This window comes from Malus domestica, chromosome 08 (assembly GCF_042453785.1).
Source record: "Malus domestica chromosome 08, GDT2T_hap1".
Taxonomy (NCBI): domain Eukaryota; kingdom Viridiplantae; phylum Streptophyta; class Magnoliopsida; order Rosales; family Rosaceae; genus Malus; species Malus domestica.
Genome location: NC_091668.1, coordinates 23,757,518 through 23,776,250, shown reverse-complemented (window position 1 = coordinate 23,776,250; position 18,733 = coordinate 23,757,518). Strand labels below are relative to the sequence as shown.

The 18,733-nt window shown below is 36.8% G+C and overlaps 1 protein-coding gene across 1 annotated transcript; it reads right to left on the bottom strand.

The window, feature by feature from the left end:
* Nucleotides 1–1,448: 1,448 nt before the first annotated feature.
* Nucleotides 1,449–3,250, bottom strand: LOC114826591 (RING-H2 finger protein ATL38-like). The gene has a single exon (XM_029107177.2). The coding sequence runs from the start codon at nucleotides 2,830–2,832 to the stop codon at nucleotides 1,573–1,575; it is 1,260 nt and encodes a 419-aa protein (XP_028963010.1). The 5' UTR covers nucleotides 2,833–3,250; the 3' UTR covers nucleotides 1,449–1,572.
* Nucleotides 3,251–18,733: the final 15,483 nt, after the last annotated feature.

Here is an 18,733-nt window from a genome sequence, read left to right as displayed (position 1 = left end):
ATGTGTTGACCCTAAAAACTACCAAGCCTACGTGACGCGCAGGCCGTAACTAATGAGCTAACTACGTCCTTTGGTTATGTGCAGGCGTGCCAACTCGTCGGTCGAGGAGTAAAATAAGTTGATGTTGCGTTGGGTACGCTGCTGACTTCTCGATCTTGCGATTGCGGCCGAGGAAGGAACATTCTCGGCCTTCAGGTTCTAGAGCCTGAAGACAAGGTTGCTAGTCCTGCGAAGTTCACGGATCGTTGGCACCAGGTGCGTTCATGGTGATTATATTTGTGAGAGTATAAGCACGCCGAACTGGCTCCAAATTGTACGGACACAAGTACTCAAAGGAAATATATGTCTTGATGGTAAATGTGGTTCGGCCATCAGAATGTCGAACTCTAAACCCTACTTGTGAGTAACCAATCATAAACAACTCGGCATTCAATGTGCCAAGCCCAGTAATTTGTAACACCTCACTTCGCCGAGAAGGCTAATGAGATGACCTATACCAATAAGGATTCGCAAATCCTTCTCGACCAAGACTTGGATAGATAACTAGTTGGCCTCGACGTAGTGCTGTTTATCCAAACTGAAGATGTGTCAGCGGAAAAGAAAATGAAAAATCTCAAGGTTGTTAAGAGGTTTCGTGTAGAGTAAGAACTTGCGCAGGGCAGTTTGTGTGTTGAATTGGAGAGGCTGAATGTGTGTTCATCCTCTGTATTTATAGGAGCAAACCTACTTCCAGTCAAGTTAGAACCTCACTCGGACTAGGACTCCTTATCCTGATCTAACTAAGACTCGGCCAATCTTACTTTAATTAGGACTTTGAACACATCTTTACAACAAACCAGGTTCTTTCCGTGCTCCTTAGTGCCTTTAGCTTTAACACTCCTAGGGGTTTAAGGATTCATCCTTCATCTTTATCCAAATCAATCCTTCTCACAAAGGGACTCAATCGACAAACAACTAGACAACCCCCAGTACCCAGCCGGCCCATGATCCCCCTTACTACCACTGGATCAAGAGTCTCGGCCCATTTGTTACCTTCGGTCCAAAATTACCCAAACAAGATGATATTTAAGTGATAACTAAAAAAATGGAAGATTCAAAAAAAAATTGTACGGTAAAAATATGCTAATCGCAAGCGAAAAACGTTTCGGATTTTATAATGGGATATTTTGTATGGAAACCCTATGCCCATCAAGTTATCAACTTACAAACAAACATCAACTCACCCATCAGAAAAAAAAAAAAAAAAAAAAAAAAAAAAGAATCCATGGAATCCTCTATTTCTAGTAGTAACATAAACTTCATTTTACACCAAAATTAGGACGAGTCTCCTGAAAAGAATAGTAATTTTCCAACATTATTAGTTAGCAAGGCATCCGTATTCAATTTTTTTTGTCACAACAAATCAAAATTTCATATTCAAAATTTTGAAACTAGTAGGTACCACATCATCTTACATGTATTCCCTCTCACAATTTAATTTGAAATGAATAAAAACAAAGAAAATGAACTATATTTAAAAAAAAAAATGTACAAAATTTCAATTTACTCAAACTACCTAAACGTATTCCTTGTTTAAACACGATCCTTCGGCCGCAAGGCATCAGTTGATCGTTGATCGCCACCATTATTGTCCAACGGTGCTCTATTCAATTCGGATGGCCCGGCTGCCGACACAGTTGCAGCGTCGTTATCACCAACTTGGTTCCTAACGGACCCGTTCCGAGACATAAAAGGCGGCAACAATGAGAAAGCCCAGCGGCTCGATCGCCCCGACCGGTTCGAACGCGAACTTGGGTCAGACCGTTCATACAAACCGGGGATTTTTCCACGCCCACTCTCACTTCTTAAACCTTTTCTCACACTGCCGGCCCTTGGGAATGCCACGTTGGTACTCCTGCTACGAATCAAGGCTGAATTCACAAGTTGAGCCCGTACCTCGTCCGGTAATCTTAGTGTAAACTTTTCGACGTTCTCACCCGGTTGAACCAGCGAGTGTCCGGTCGAATGTGATCGTGGAAATAATATCCCGGTGAACCGCATCCCCGTTGATCTCGACCGAGGCGGTCCAAAACCCGTTGACCTAGACCGAGGTGGGCCTCTTTGATTGGTTGCCTCACTTCCATTCACCAAATTGATAAACACTGGAGGTGCTGGAGATGGAGATTCCTCCTCTTTGATTTGATCTTCTACCATCCGAACTGACACTTGGCGGGGTGGCATATGCGACGGTAGTGGAGGTGAGGGTGCTTCTGCCGTACACGGCCCAGTCTCAGGTTGACCCGACTCGATATCCTCTTCAGTCGGATCAACCCAAGTGTATGGCTCTTCTCCGGGTTTAGGAACCAGGTAAGTCCGGCAAACCGGGCAAGTCGAGTGAGAGAGCAGCCACGTGTCAATACAATCAGGGTGGAATACGTGATCGCACTTGGGGATCAAACGCAGCGTTTCATGGTCTTGAAACTCCTGTAAACATACGGCACATTCAAGAGCGTCCTGCCCGAGCTTGAGCGCCTTGACATCGGAGTATATGAAGGCGGGGAAGGTTTCGATGACGGCGGGGTCAAGGCCACGCGCCATGCGGGAACCGTTTCGAACCATGCGCCCGTGGAGGCGGGTCTGGGCGCACTGACGGGTGTAGACGGAGAGGAAGCCCAAGATGAAGAATACAAGTACGAGAACCACCATCACCACCGCCATCTTGATGTCGAATTTCGACGAGCTTGAGCCGTTGGCTTGCGGCGGAGAAGGCGCTGCGGTTTGGGCTGTGATCAGCTGCGACAACAGGAGGAAGCTGAGAATCCATAGCAAGACGGCATGAATGTTGTATTTCATGACTGGCAAGTTATTAAGGTTTGTTGGTCCAAAGAGAAGAAAAAAATAGGAAGGTGAGAAAAAGAAAAAAAGGGTTGGCGCTACTCCATGAGGTTTGTGCAGAGGTATAAAGCAAAGAGGGAATGAAACGAAGGATTGACTGAGTCGTGTGGGCTCAAAGGCAAGGAGTTTTGAAGGTTGACTAATGACGAGGGTGGAACCCCACTAGGAAAATAATTTTTTTTTTCGGAGGATTAGAAGGATTTATTTAGGCGGATTTGGGTTTAATGAAATTAGTTAAGAGTAGTGTTGTTCTCTCTCAGTATCCTCGTTCGAATCTCATCCGCTGTTAATTTAGATAAATTTTAGTGTAATAATCTTATCGTTCATTAAAAAATAATTATTTAGGATTTTTTTTTCAATAAAAAAGATAATTTGTCGTTTATTTGGTGTTGAATGTGATGATTAATGGTGATGTAGGGTTTGGGTGTGGCAATGGTGCCCATGTGTTTACGGGAGTTTGATTCTTTTTGTTGGCTGTAAATGTTTGGTGTGGATTTTTGAAAAAAAAAATCCATTAGTTAAGGCGGCTTGTGTAGCTGGAGCTGGATATACACGAGTAATTTTATCCTACAAAATAATATATGGTCTTCTTCTAGAACATTTGACACGAAAAACTATTAGGTTTGTTTTCTCAATCCGGCAAAATTCTATTTTTAGGACAGCAATAATGCCTTCAAAATGCATCAAAGTGGCTGAGTATTATAGGAACAGTTATTTGAAGTGAAAAGTAGCAACCATGTCCAAGCTAATGATGATAGACCCATCTTATTGTCCTATTTTTCCATCCACAGTATAATTTCACATATTATAAAAAAATTAAAAACTAAAATCCCATTTCTCCACCCACTATTATTCCTAAAATAACCTTATATCACATCACCACCTCTTCATTGTACTCTTTGCACCCCAATCCTTCCCTCAACTTCTTTTGGCAGCAAAATTCGTTAATTGGTAGCCATGGTTGCGAGTCAAGGGACAAAGTAGGGAAGAAAGAGTAGCCCGTGAAGGACAACTAACCCTCTTCCCCCTTATCATCCCATCCCTCTTCCCCTTCTGCCTCTATTTTCAACCTCGCCAACCCAAAATCCCTATTGAAATGATACAAGGGCAAAATCCCAGACCCACCCCATGTTCGAGATTTAATTGTATCTAAGTATTAGGACGTGAAATGAATTTTAGGGAAAAAATGACACAAGGGTAAAGGAAGCCTACAATGAAGCTACAATGAAAGTACTAGACCAACAACCTCTTCAGTCGTGGCGGTTGAAGTCGAGGAGAGAGATGAAATGAAAGAGAAAACTGGAGATGAAGAGAGAGAGAGACGGTGAGGGAGAGAAAATGGGTAAGGTTTAAAAGTCTTTTTCTAGAAGGATAAACATGTCTCTAATATTTTCATTAAAATGTGGGTGAAGAAATAAGATAATGGGGTGGGTTTATCAGCACTCTTATCTTGTGTTTGTTTATTTTTAGAATATTGATTGCTCTGTTAGGTAATGTCATTTCATGGCTAGACTTTAAAATTAGCTTGTACAAGAATTAATAGGTTTGTTGGTACGTCCAAAATGGGACTGGATCAGGGTTATGAATTCATAATCCATAACATGATGATCAAGTCAGTTTCATGATTATACGTTCATTCCATACCGAATTAGACCAGAATAGGGTTAATAATGAGAAGTGGTCATTCGAGTATATCTAAATAGGTATTATGTTAACATATGAATTCCTACATCGTTACATTCCATCTAGGATTAGGCAACGGAAAAAAAAAAGGAAGAAGCGTTGGAAGGCAAACAGATGCGGTCATATTCTTTTATGTACGTGCCTGCTCATGCTTGTAATAGATTGGATCGTATTTTTTAATTTGTTGGAAGGGAACACAATTGAAAAAAATAAAATTGAAAACGAGATGCGTGTTATCAAACGGCCTTTAAGAGGTGTTGCCCCTTTTGTTGCTCTTCATGCCTAAAAGTGTGATGCAAATTATGTGTGGGATGTAATCGTGTCTCATTGGTTCTTCTACTTTTTTTGACTAGATGCATGCATGTAAAGTTGTAAACATTTGCTCTTGATTGCTTAGTTGTAATTAGAAAAGGACTTATTTTCAAAGGGCATGTGGTGATTAGCATTGTAGGCGTCAAAAAAGAAGACTAAAAAAGGAAATGCATTTTTGGATACTATAGGAATTGCAAAGGTGAATGGCAATGGAGAGAGCCACGACTGCAAAAAAGTTGTAGCTAAAACTATTCCTGGGAGATGATCTGATTAGTCTACTTGATCACTTTTTTTTTTTTTTTTTTTTTTTTTTTAACAAACGATATTATCTATACTAAGGGGGAAGGGTGAGCTTAGCCTCATAATGAACTAGCAATAAAGTAGTTCAAATTCGTCTTTGACATAATCGAACTTAAGACATCTTATTTACAAGTGAAGAAAAATACCAGTAGACCATAATACTAAGCGACTAGTCTACTGGATTAGTTATAATAATATTTTTTTGTCTGTTTGGTTCCATTAATTCAATGTGCGGCTTCCAAACTTGATGCACTAGAATGTAAGGCACGAAAGAGATTGGTTAATTTACTTGTCCAATATTTTCTTCATTTATTTGGTCATACACATGGACAAAATTCATGTTTGTGATGTATATAATATAAAAGTCAGTGATAGAGAAAGCTCACTTGTTCGTCAAGTTTTTTAATTAATTATTCCCACAGTTAAAATCCATCTTCGATGGCTTCTTCTCTTTATTATGTTTGAATGGAAGAATTTCATTGGTTCAATCACATACCTAATCAAAACGCAAATTTAACTAGAAGAAATTCAAACTCTCTAATCCTATTAAAACCGTGGGCTTGTTAAAAATTATATACATCCTGAACGATGAGTTGTATTCATAATTAGTAAACATTTAATCCCGGTTTCTTCTTTGATTTAACAAAGTCTTAATTTTCAAAATTAAAAATAGGTAATGATCGAATATCATACAATTACTAAGTACTAATTGTTATTTTGATAGCCCTCCATCTAATTTTTATGTTCAGTTGTAACATACAATTACTAATTTATCCTGTTATTGCTGTCATTGTTCATCACATAAGCATATCTCTTGGCAGATGAATTTGATTTCTCCTTTCCTAGGTGTTTAATGGATGATGAATTAGTAATGGAAAAGAAGAACACAAGAGTCCCAGGGTGGTCCTCAAGTAAGAAATTTTATTTCTCCATCATACTCATCTTCTTCCTTGTTCAGTACCTACGATCCTTTAACACATTTTTTTTTTCGAAAACCAAGCATTTTGTGTTTTCAGCATTCCTCTACAATCTGAAACATTTTTTACATTCACATGAATTATATTTGACCCTATAAAAATTGTACATAATCCCCAACTTTTGAGTTTCACAATTTCAATAAAAATCCAAATTCTCAAACCGAGGAAAAAAAATGAAGCGAAGTGGGCTTAAGGCCCAAGCAAAAACTAAACAAAAGGAAAAATCAACATAAAGAAACAACCCGAATCCAAATAACCTTAGAGATATCATCAAACACAACATTGCCCATAGAAATTAAAGTTCATATTATTTGCCAGATTATCAACCACCATTCCCTTGATCTATAAAATTGACCCATTTCACGTTGATCAAATTGAGCTAAGCAAATCAAGACACATCTAATTTCGTACAAGTTCTAATATTGTAGTCCTTTTTTTGGTTTCAAGAAATGGGTGTGTAGATGAACAAGAACCATAACAACTAATTGAATATATAAACGACATATCAAACACATAGAGAGAATATCTACATTACCTCATCACCTTCTTTCTTTTAAAAGGGGACCAGTTGGTGGCTTCGCCATGCTAGTCCGCTCTTCTAGGGGCCGGAAAGACTCACACAGGTATTTCAGTCTCCCTTTAGCCACCAGTGTGTGATTCACCAGTGCCATGAATCGAACCTAGGATGTGCCATGTAAAATTCGGGCCAGGAATTCATACCAACCACTAGGTCATCCCGTGATTGTTTACCTCATTACCAAATATACACAAGGGTGTTCTATACCTTTCCCTTGATCCGTCCCTATCGATCTTGTCACTGTCAATTATGTCGATCTATCTATTTCATCAACACAAGTTTGTTTTCTTTCTGAAACGGTTCATTACTCAAAATATATAGCATGTCAAATGTGAAAAGAGAGAGTTGTCTAAGCCCAAGGAACCGACCCAGGAAAAAGGCCCAAGGCTCAAACAAAAACAAAACTGAATACAAATATTTTGGGACACGAGTGGACTAATGGAAGATAGTACGGACCAAGTTTCACATGGTTGTGGGCCAAAAGTTCTAGAAGAAGTGTTGTAGACAAAACTCAATAATTTAAGCTACTCCACTTGTAATTTGATGGAACAATGGAGGTAGGTTTACGATTTGACCTTACTAAGAAACGAGTAATTTTACATTTATTATATTTGTATTACCTCTTTAGCAGATATAGGGTTTAGCGATATAAGTGGGTTTCACTTTTATTATAAAGGTAATACAAATATTATATGAAAAGTGAAAACTATGGTAAAAGTAGAATTTTTACTAAGTACCTTTAATTTTTTTGGGCTTACTAAATTTATACGCTTTAAATTTTTAAGGTGGTTTTCAAAATTGGTTATGAGTTTTGAATTTTATTATATTGAATTACGAAGTTTTAAAGTTGTGTCAAATTACACTCCTTAATTCGTTTAAATGTCTAATGTATCATTGTATTGATGATGTATTATATATAGCAGTAGGACATTTTTGATTTGTTGTATAAGCCAAGCTTGCACAATTGGACCAAATTGTGTGATTGGCTATCGTTTTAGGATACAGAAGCATCGATTTAGGAGACACTGAAGCTCTACGATGAGTTTTTTAATTTTTTTAATTTTTTTTTATCATGTGGTGTGAGTGTTGGTTGAGACGTTAGCTCATAAATTGTTCCACACTCGTCATATTACCCATTTAATGAATGATTAGACAGCTGAATAACTTAAAGACATAAATTGATATGTTTCCAAAATATTATACTATAATATGAGAAAATGAAAGGCTTATTTTTTGCAATACCTCTTTCAACTCGAACTTAATGTCACTTTTCTCCCTTTAACATTGTCACTGTCCATCATGAAACTTCATACACTTTGATCAGATTCTCTATTTCGTCAAAATGGGTTAAATGTGCTGACATGTAGCATGGTAATTTCATCCTAATTGGCTTACTGTCACTAAACCTGTCAAACCAACCAACCAGAGCTGCCATATAGATTCATTTCCACGTCCTCATCTCTCTCTATTTCTCTCTCTCTCTCTCTCTCTCTGAATCAAGCCATTCCCCAAAATTCTGAAAAGTAAAAATTCAAGGTTAAATTTTAAAACTCATGAAGTATTTGATAATCATTTCTTTTCATTTTTTTTTAATTGAAAACTCTGAAAACCACAAAGTGAAAATTCAAGGTCAACTTTTGAAAACTCGAGAGTTGATAAGTCAATTTCATATTATATATTTTTATCTTAATCTTAGTATGTTTTGATAATTCTTTTGGTAGAATTTGATACTTTGCTTTATAATTTGACTTTTTTAATTAGCACCCATGTAATATTGAATGCACCCCATATTAAAATTTAATATTAAATTACTTATGTACCTTACTATACAATGACAATTTCGACCTTATTAGATTTAATAAAAATAAGAAATTTCTGAATACACCACAAATCACTTTTAACACATTGCTTATCTTCTTCAACTATCAAAGTCATTCCCACCCTCCATTCTTGAACAAACTCTAACGAATGAAACTACCTTTTTGAAAACGTTTACTGCACTTTTGTATATGCCCATCCTTACCCAATCCCTTTCTCTTTTTCTCTGGGTTATTAAACTTTATAAAAGTATCATAATTATCTTTCGAACGTATGTTGCCGGGCTTCAAACTGTGAATCAAGATCAAAATTTTATTTTTATTTTTATAGGAGGCCTTTTTTTCTTCCCAAATGCCTGCTTGTGATTCCCCAGGAAACATACTACCCCAATATTTATTTAAGCCTATTATTAATTCAAGCCTAATATTTATTTACAATGTCACTACTGCTACTAATCAACAATATTAATAGTTTTGTTCTTGAGGTGTATGATTCGTAGCAGTGGCGCATAGGTGGCGAGGGTGGTCTGAATTATGGAATTCTATTCACGTCGGTATCGCTGTAGGAATGTTTCAGCTTTGTCTGCTGGATGTTTATTGGAGTGCTATGACTACTCTGCAGAAACAATCGCTAGAACAACCAAGTGGAGTTTAGAGATTCTGGAAGGAGCAATGATTGACATGGTTTCGCCCTCACAAGTGAGGAGCAACATGTGATTGTGGTTGATAAACAAGAGGGTTTACTACTAAGAACTTCCAAAGTTTCCTTAATGGGAAGGGTACTAACGCGGAAAACTTTGAACAAGGAGAGATTCAAGAAACAAATGAGTGTTATAAAATTTGAAGAAGGTATATAGAAAATGTGGAGTGCATGTAGAAAAGTAATGTTTATGTTGAGAATGTGGAATGTGAGGGTATTATGGGGAAGTATGTGGGGTGTATTAAGATAATTTTCAATTGAAAAAGTAAACGTGTGGTGTATTAAGTATGTGAGGTTTATTCAACAATATGAGGTTTATTCAACAATATGGTGTTAATATAATATATATAACATTCGACTTCCTTTGGAGCAAAACGTGACCAGACGGATGAATTTTGGAGTTATTCAAATTGGAGGACGTTCGCAATTCCTTGCCTTGTTCATGTCAAAATTTCAGCTTTTTCTACCATACAGTTATTTTCTGGTGATGAAATAAAGAAGCATGTGCGGTGCTGGAAAGTGACGTTTTGTGCTTAATTGCGATTTTTGGAGCTCAAGATGACCTCTGATGGGTTTGTGGCCTTCTGGAGAAGTGTTTAGAATATTGCAAACTTTAAATCCTGCTATTTGGGCCGATTTTGGAGCAGATATGGGTCCAAAATGTGGCTGTGTAGATTTTGGGCAAATTTTACTAGTCAATTTAGGTTTATGTTTCGTAATTTATTTTAATTTATTTGGTTTCCTAGTCTTATTCTAAGACCTTTTACTTAGAGGATTTAATTATAGTAGTTTAAATAAGCCTTTTGGTAGGCCCTAGTTCCTTCTTCCATGCGATATTTGAGAGAGGAAATTAGCCAAGCTTAGAGATTTTCAGACTTTTACATTCAAGGGATTTTCGATCTTTACAATTCCTTTTGATTTTAATTATGAATATGCTTAACTAATCTGTTTTGCTAGGGTGAGGCCACGAGCCTTAACAAGAATATGTAGTTTCCTTTTAATTCGCTTATGATAATATGCATGCAGGTTTTTGAATGATTAATCACCAACTTAAACTATCTAAGTGTCTTGATGATTCGTGGTATTACGATGTTTAGAAAAGTAATTTGATGCAATTTTGGTCGGAGGTCGGTCCCTGAAATTGACGAAGGTTAATATGTGCAAGTTCACTTAGGATGAATACCACGTCTTATGGGTTGCATGGTTTTTCAGAGGATTTTTACAAAATGTAATGAGTTATGCATGTTTAGATTTGATCTAAATACCACAGACATATTGTATGTTTGATATACGCTCTATATTAGGGGTCCAAGGTGACGGCGGAACTCTAGTGCTTTCTCAATTTGATTCTAAATACTGTTTTTTTCTCCTTCTCTTAATATTGCATATTTTTCCACTCTTTTTAATTAAGTTCGTTTTTATTTAATTAGGTCATAAAATCAATCATCCCAAAACTTTGCCTTTAAATAATTAATTGGGATTTGGTTTAATACAAATTATTTAATAATCCATGTGGAGAACAACCTTGCTAAAGTCATCTATATTACAATATCCTTGTTTCTCTTGCATATTATAGGTGTTTTTAACCCTTTTGCGCGTTTCTTAAAAATCCTATCAAGAGTCATTTTTAGTTTTCATTTTTTTGTAAACTGTAAACAGAAAATAGTAACCGAACAAGAATTCAATTTCCAAAAAGTGAAATAAAAAACTAAAAACAAAATTATTATCACCATCAAGAAAGTAGTTTTCGTTTTTTTTTTTTGAAAGATAAAAGTAGTAACCGAACAAGATTTCAGTTTTAAAAAAGTAAAAACAAAAACTGAAAACAAAATTGTTATCAAACAGCCATAAAAAAAATTAATTTTCCGTTTTCATTTGTTTGAAAATTGAAAACTAAAAATAGTTACCGAACAAAATTTCAGTTTTCAGTTTTCGAAAAAATGAAAATAAAAATTGAAACTAAGTGGTTTTCAAATAATTGTAGCCACTTCTCACTCAGACTGTCAGACATGGTGGCATTTGCAACAATGTACAATGCGTTCCGAGGACAAACTGTAGTGTACATATGCTATAAACGTAAGAACATACAAAAAGCAAAGCTTTTAGACCCCTTTTTGTGTTCTAACTGAGTCCAAACGGGTGAAAAGAAGCAAAATCATGAGATTTTATTTAAATTAACATGAGATTAGTCGAGCTTAATCCCCATAATAACTTATCCTTGGAAGGAATTCAAAACGATTCGTCAAAATTCCGTATTACACTGCTAAGGTAATTAAGTTTTTATGCGTGCACATGATTCTATTATAAAATTATCATGCAAACTAAATAGTATTTGCACCTTAAAAAAAAAAAACTACAGCCTAACCAAAAAAAATAATAATAATTACTTTGTAAATAGTGGGTATGTATGCCCACATGCATATAGTAAGCTTTTCACTATGTTGCTTGTGATTTGCTTCTATAAAAGCAAGTCTTATGGAACACAAAAAAAAAAAAAAGGAGATGAATGTGAGGGACTCACGGGAGAGAGAGTAAGGAAAAGAAAGAAAGAAAAGAGAGGAAGGAAGAGGAAGAGAGAAAAGAGAGGAAGAGGAGAGAAGATAATAGAGAGAGTTATCTTTGTACTTTTATTATTTCAGATTATAATAAAAGCACCACTGCTGCCCCGAGGACGTACTCCAATCACATTGACTGTAAAGGAACCTTATAAATTTTGTGTCTTATTTGTTTATTTCACTGCACCCACCGTCGATTTTACAACACGTTGTCAGCACAAGAAGCTCTCGTGCCAATGGAAAAGCACAACGCCACAAATCCTGTTCACCTCATTCGGAATCTCACAGATAAAAAAATCTTTTCATTTCATCTTAAAATCTTTGTACTACTGATTTTCTTGAAGTAAATATATAAATGTTGTTGCATGACTGTATATCATTCTTTACAGAAGCAAAAGAGTACAGACTTAAAATTCATAGAGAATTTGACAGCCAATGTAAACAGCCTCGGAACTCCAACTTGTGGACCTCGGATTGAAATATGTTCTTCTTGAAAGTTGTTTGTCCGCTCAGTTCTACAACATATCTAAATTTCAGAAAACTTTAACGGTGCGATCGTCACAGATGTCTGAAATACCAAACCAGTTTCCAATTTCCGTAGAAAACTAGACAGCCACCTTATGATTACCAAAACTCCATTTCAGTAGCTCAAATCAAAATTGTTTCTTCACGAAAATTATTTGGTATCTTCTTATCCATATCATACTAAAATTTGAACTAAATCTAACGGTTTGATCTTATCATAAGTTGCAGACACTCTTGACTCCAAAACTTAGGGGAACCGTTTCAACTTTTTCGAAACTCACTAGAGGAGGAACACCAATTGGAACTTATTGTTACTATTATTTACTGAGTAACCAAAATGACCTCAGAACTGTGAAACAAAAATAAAAATAAAAGGAATCAAACAAAAGAAGTGGCAGACCAAGAAAAGAAAAAGCAAAAGATAAGGACTTAATCATTGCAATTTCTGTTTTGGCATATTTATGTGCATGGTGTTAGTTTAAAGCCCATGTCACAAGTTCTATTTATTTAAAGCAATTTATTTACAATGGGTAGAATTATTACCCTTTGCTTTAAAGCTTTGATATTTATGTGAATTGTGCTGAATCAAAGCTCTTGTCACAAGCTTTATTTACTTTAAAACAATTTATTTACCATGGACGGTTTTACCGCTTATTGCTTTAAGTTTTGATTTATGTGAATGGTGTTGAATTAAAACCCTTGTCACAAGCTTTATTTACTTAAATGCAATTTATTCATTATGGCTGGAATTACCGCCTATTGCTTTAATTTATTTATTGTACTTATCTTATGTTACGATGAGTATATATAGAACCTGAAGTTCCTTGATCAGATCAGAACCTGCAGTTTCTTGATCCTTATCATGTAAAATGATTGGACCCGAAGTTCCATCACGGAAAAAGATCAGGTATGAAGTCCCTTGATCCTGAAGATCAGGACATGAAATTCCTTTATGAGTATCGTAAGTTTGAAGTGCCGCAGTGCCTCAACTTAATTGTAATAAAAGTCATAAGAGTCTCAGTCTACAGACTATTAAATAAGGACAAGAAGTTCCTTATGTCCATACTCAAAATAGTTTAGCAGCAACATTTATTAAGCGGATGAAATTGATTACCCGTGCTCTACTCATGAAAATGAAATTGCAAGTTTTCTACATGTGGACATGCCATTTTACATAATTCATTATTAAGTTTGGTTGAGACCAGTTGCCAACCATCAATATTTTTCGGTACAACTCGTGTTTGGGCACCAGCCAAACATTAACATTTAAGAGTTTTTTATTGTGTTATCTATGTGCTTGTAAGACTGCCACAACGTACTAAAATAAGGCATCAATACAAACTGGGAATTTATGTTGAATTTGATCCACCATCTATCATTCAACATTTGGAACCCTTGACTGGGGATATATTTACCGCATGATTTGCGGACTATGATTTTGATAAGACAGTTTTCCCCCTATTAGGGGGAGAAAATAACATCATTCTAGAAGAACGATGAGAAAATATCATTCCAGAAAAATGATGAGAAAAGACCGTTCCAAAAGAATGAAGAGATATTGTCTTATTTTGATTCATGAAGCAACCAATATAAAAACGAAGTGAGAATGATTAAATGATGCAACGATATGCAAGTCAAATGCCAGATGCATTTAATGATGATACGAAAGTGATAACATCACATATACTTGTTACAAATGTGCCTACAAGAATTGATGTTCCTGTTGGACACAATAATGAGGCAGTAAATGAGTTATTTGTTGCACGCCTGAAGCGTGGCAAACTCTCAAACTCAAAATGTTCAGTCATTCGAAAGAAGAAGAATACGACATTACTGAACTATTGCATTCCTGAAGCATAACTGTTGCATGCCAGAAGCATGACAGTCGCTCTATGGATATGTCCCAGAAAGGACAATCCGCGGATATGGGAATGTTGATGTCTCATGCATAAAGCATGATAGACGTGTAGGTTTCAAATGACTCAACTCCCAAAAGTGGAGATTAAAATTCAAGCTCTATAACGCTCAAGAGGAGGTTATGATTCACATTCTCTAAATTATGACTATCTTGAAAGAGATAGTCTCATGCCTTTGAAGAGGCAATGGATATCCGAAGAAATGAAAAGCTTTTATGCATGAGCATGCACATGAGAATATGGGATCACAGATTGATGATAACTAATGGTAATTTTGGTTTTTACAAGTAGCTACTAAATTCATCAATGAGCTGTGTTAATATTGAGTCACATTCTTTTGTTCGTCTACAGAAGGAAAATTATTGGCCAAAAATGGAGAAAGGCAATTCCATTACAATTTTGTAAGAATGTGGAGAAATGGACCTATATATTTGAATACAATACAAATAGCCAAAAGATGTTGAACCAAGGAGGTTACATTGGGCATTTGTAATATAGTGAAATACACTCATATGATATGACACAAGGTTACTAATTATACTTTTGTAAATGAATTCATATGAATGGAGAATTATATACGAAGGGTTGTGAGTCGGCTACATCATATCTCCATAAGTAAATCCCTCAAGTATACATGGGATCAAATTGCTCTGTATAAATTCCAAAGGAAAATGTGTCATGAAGTGTAAAAAATCCCTGAAGGATTCAAATTGCTTGAAGTAAGCCCGGAAGGGTAAAACATAAAATATGTACTCAATACCAATGGATGGTATAAATTGCCTTAATGAGTACTATCATTATGATATTGTTGCAACATACTAAAATCTCTTGCAAGAGTCAATGACATTAAATTAGAACTCCTGAAGAGTTGATGATATCAAATTAAGACTTCTGAAGAGTCAAGAAAGATTATAAAGTGTTGAGAGAAATATTGTCTCGAGCTGCAGATCGAACAATATGCCAACACGAATCTTATCCATGATGTTTATGATATTAAAGAATCATATGGATTGAAGATTATGAGTTAAATACTCAAATGATGAATGATCATTTATCTTCGTGAAGGTAAAGATAAATTAATATTTGGTCCAGAAGTACCACATCTTAGTGAAGTATATGTTTTATTGTATTTAGCACAATACACTGAATGAAATAAAGCTTATCTATTAACATCTCCGAGAAATTACAGATATGTGCATACACATGAGTTAAAACAAACAAACAGGATGGAGCCTTCACAAAGGTTGCTCATGTGAAGTCTCAGTACTCGGCAGTACCCCAGAAAGGAGAGGCACTGGAGATTGATCATGTGACACCCCAGTACTTGGCAAAACACCAGAAGGGGAAGACATCAGTTGCTTTCAAAATCTAGCAACGAACCTTTGGTGATCACTTTGAGTCCGACTTTCGGATTCCTGCAGCTGGTCGAGCTTTCTTTTCATGCTTGTAGAGTAATTATTTGCAAGCACGTGTAACACTCTATTCTCATGCTTAAGCCATCTGATCTCTTTTTAAGACTTGCCATCTTAACCATCAATGATTCAACTTGGCGAGTTTGAGCAAGTAAGCGTTGGCCCATATTGGAAACAGAGCCAACACACTGAACATTGAGAGCCAAGAAGTCTTGAATGGCCAACTCGTTAGACCGTTTTGAAATGATTTTGTTATTGGAGTGAGAAGATTCCTATCTACCACAGTAGCGGTTATGTTATTTTTTATCACAGAGTCCCCAACTGTAAGAGGACCATTAGAAGATAAGAAGGACGAACGCCATATATTATCCTGACGCTACTCGTCCGTATCACTCTTAAGACTCAAATTTAAGCAAATGTTAGATGGGCAAGCCATTTTTAGAAATGATGAAGGAAAAAAAAGAGGTCAAATAAAATCTCAAAAGTACAAGAAAGGGAAAATTTCTACAGGCAGCAACTTTCTGAGCATACTCTTAAACACAATGGATGTCTCTGTAAAAGAAGAGGCAACATAGCCACTTGTTCAGAGAACGAAGAGGCACCGCTCTCCGAATTTCAAAAGTCAGATTTTCCTGAATAAAGTTTGTTGGCATTTTTCAGACGCAATCTCAGCTTTTTTTGCTATCGCGTGCAACTTTGTCAAAGATCTATGACAGAGTTGAAAACGCGTAAATCTTACTATTCCAACTACAACACTTGCCGACAAGCGTGAATGACAAAGCCACATCCACACCACTACCTACTATTGGGGAAATCTCTATATATGTCGACCTCCGTTCTCCATAACAAGGCAGACCTGCAAGAATACCTAACTCTTCCTCATCTTCGAGAATGCATCTTCAACAAAGCATCTCGAAATACTCAGTTTTCTTCCTCTCCGAGAATACCTCTTCAAAACAAGTCACACCAGAGCAAGAGTATCTTATATCTTCAGGGACGAGAGCAAGAGTATCTCATATCATGCAATCTCCCTGTCTTTTCCTTTGTCATTGTTCTTACCTACAAAGACAAGGATAAAGAAAGCAATATGTCGGAACCTCCACTTAAACTCTCGGTAAGGAACCGACTGCCTGGAACCTTTCCTGATTGCTTACCTAGCATTGCTCTCGAGTAGTCATCTTCAACTGTTGTTGGAGCTGGGTCTTCAGTCACCAAGAAGTGATAAACCATCCAAATGCAAGGGTTGCATTCCACTCACGCATCAGAAGGCAAATACTGCAGGAGAATATGCCACACATGCATGGGGGAAAACCAGGGAAAATACTACTTAAGTAAGGGGAGCAAGTAAGGAAAATGAAAATGATAGATTGAAGCATGTGGAGACAAGCGCAACAAACACATGCTGATTCATCCCTGACAAAGCCGAAGATCACTTACCACGTGAAGCTCCTCATGGTCCAATTTCATTCAAGATCAAGTCTCGAAGTCCTTGAAGAAATCACAAGTTTGATTCAAGATCAAGTGTCCACCACCCTTGAATTAAATTTAGTTCCAGATAAAAAGGAGTAAATTCAGACCTTTGGAGGAAATCTAGCAGAAGGCCCTCCAGCCCAGTTCAAGAACAAGCATGTGGAAAGTTAACAAGTAAAGTACCTCTTTCGGCAACTCTCCTCGCTAAGGGAATGAAGCATAATCATCAATGATTAGCCTAAAGAAGTTGAAATCAGGGGGAGATACTCGTCAGGGGGAGCATAAAAAAAACAGATCAAGATTTTAACAAGTTAATTGAAGACTTATGTGGGCATCCAAGGGGGAGTGTTGTAAATAGTGGGTATGTATGCCCACATGCATATAGTAAGCCTTTCACTATTTTGCTTGTGATTTGCTTCTATAAAAGCAAGTCCTATGGAACAAAAAAAAAAAAAAAAAAAGGAGATGAATGTGAGGGACTCACGGGAGAGAGAGTAAGGAAAAGAAAGAAAGAAAAGAGAGGAAGGAATAGGAAGAGAGAAAAGAGAGGAAGAGGAGAGGAGATAATAGAGAGTTATCTTTGTACTCTTATTATTTCAGATTATAATGAAAGCATCACTGCTGCCCCGAGGACGTACTCTAGTCACACTGACTGTACAGGAACCAGTGGCGAAGCCACGTGAAGGCGAGGAGTGGCGGCCGCCACTCCCCTCGCCGGAAAACACAGCCCCAGTGCAGGTTCAGCCCCTCTGCTCCCTGTCTGTTCTACGGTGAACTGGTCTGCTGCACAGCAGAAGGTTAGGTGGAGGGAACGAGGGTGGATTCGACGGAGGAGGGAGGTTGGAGGAGAAGGCTGCAATGGGGAAGGGAATGAATACCGTGATTATGAAGCTTGGATTTTGATGATTTCAAAAATTGATCTTTGGCTGTTTTGATTAATAATCTTTAGAGTTAATGATTTTGAAAAAAATAAATGGGGAAGAGAACAACTGGAGGTGAGTCTCCAAAGAAGAGAGGACTAGAAGCGGGTCTCCGGAGAAGAGAAGGATTCAAGGTGAGGTTGCCCGGAGAAGAGAGGGACTGGAGGTGGGTCTCCGGAGAAGAGCGGAGTGTGTTTGGTCACATGTTTAAAAGAAGAGTCGCGTGTTTGGTTACAAGAATAGCAGAGCGCTTGGAGAAACTTTAAAGGGCAGGTGTTGTAAAATGGTTCCTCCACATAAGAAGTCAGTGAAATTAGGTACTCACTGTTGAGTACCCAAGTATTATCCTTGGGAAAATATTAAATAGACATGTGTTATAATGTTATTAGGCCACCTGTTATATTGTCATTTTTTTTAATCTTCTGACCTCACCTTTTTTTGTGGTTTGTTAACCCATTTCTCTCTTTTTTATTATTATTACATTATTTATAAATATTGTCTTAATTTTTTTAAAATAATGTAAATATTGTTTAATGCTTATTTTACGATAAAAGAATTTTTTTTAAATTCATCTAGACTCCTACCTAAATCTTGCCTAGGCGCCTAGCTGCTAGGCTCCAGTCCGCTGCCTGACTAGCGCCTAACGTTTTTTAGAATCTAATCATAACCAATTTAAGTTTCTTAAATGACTTTGA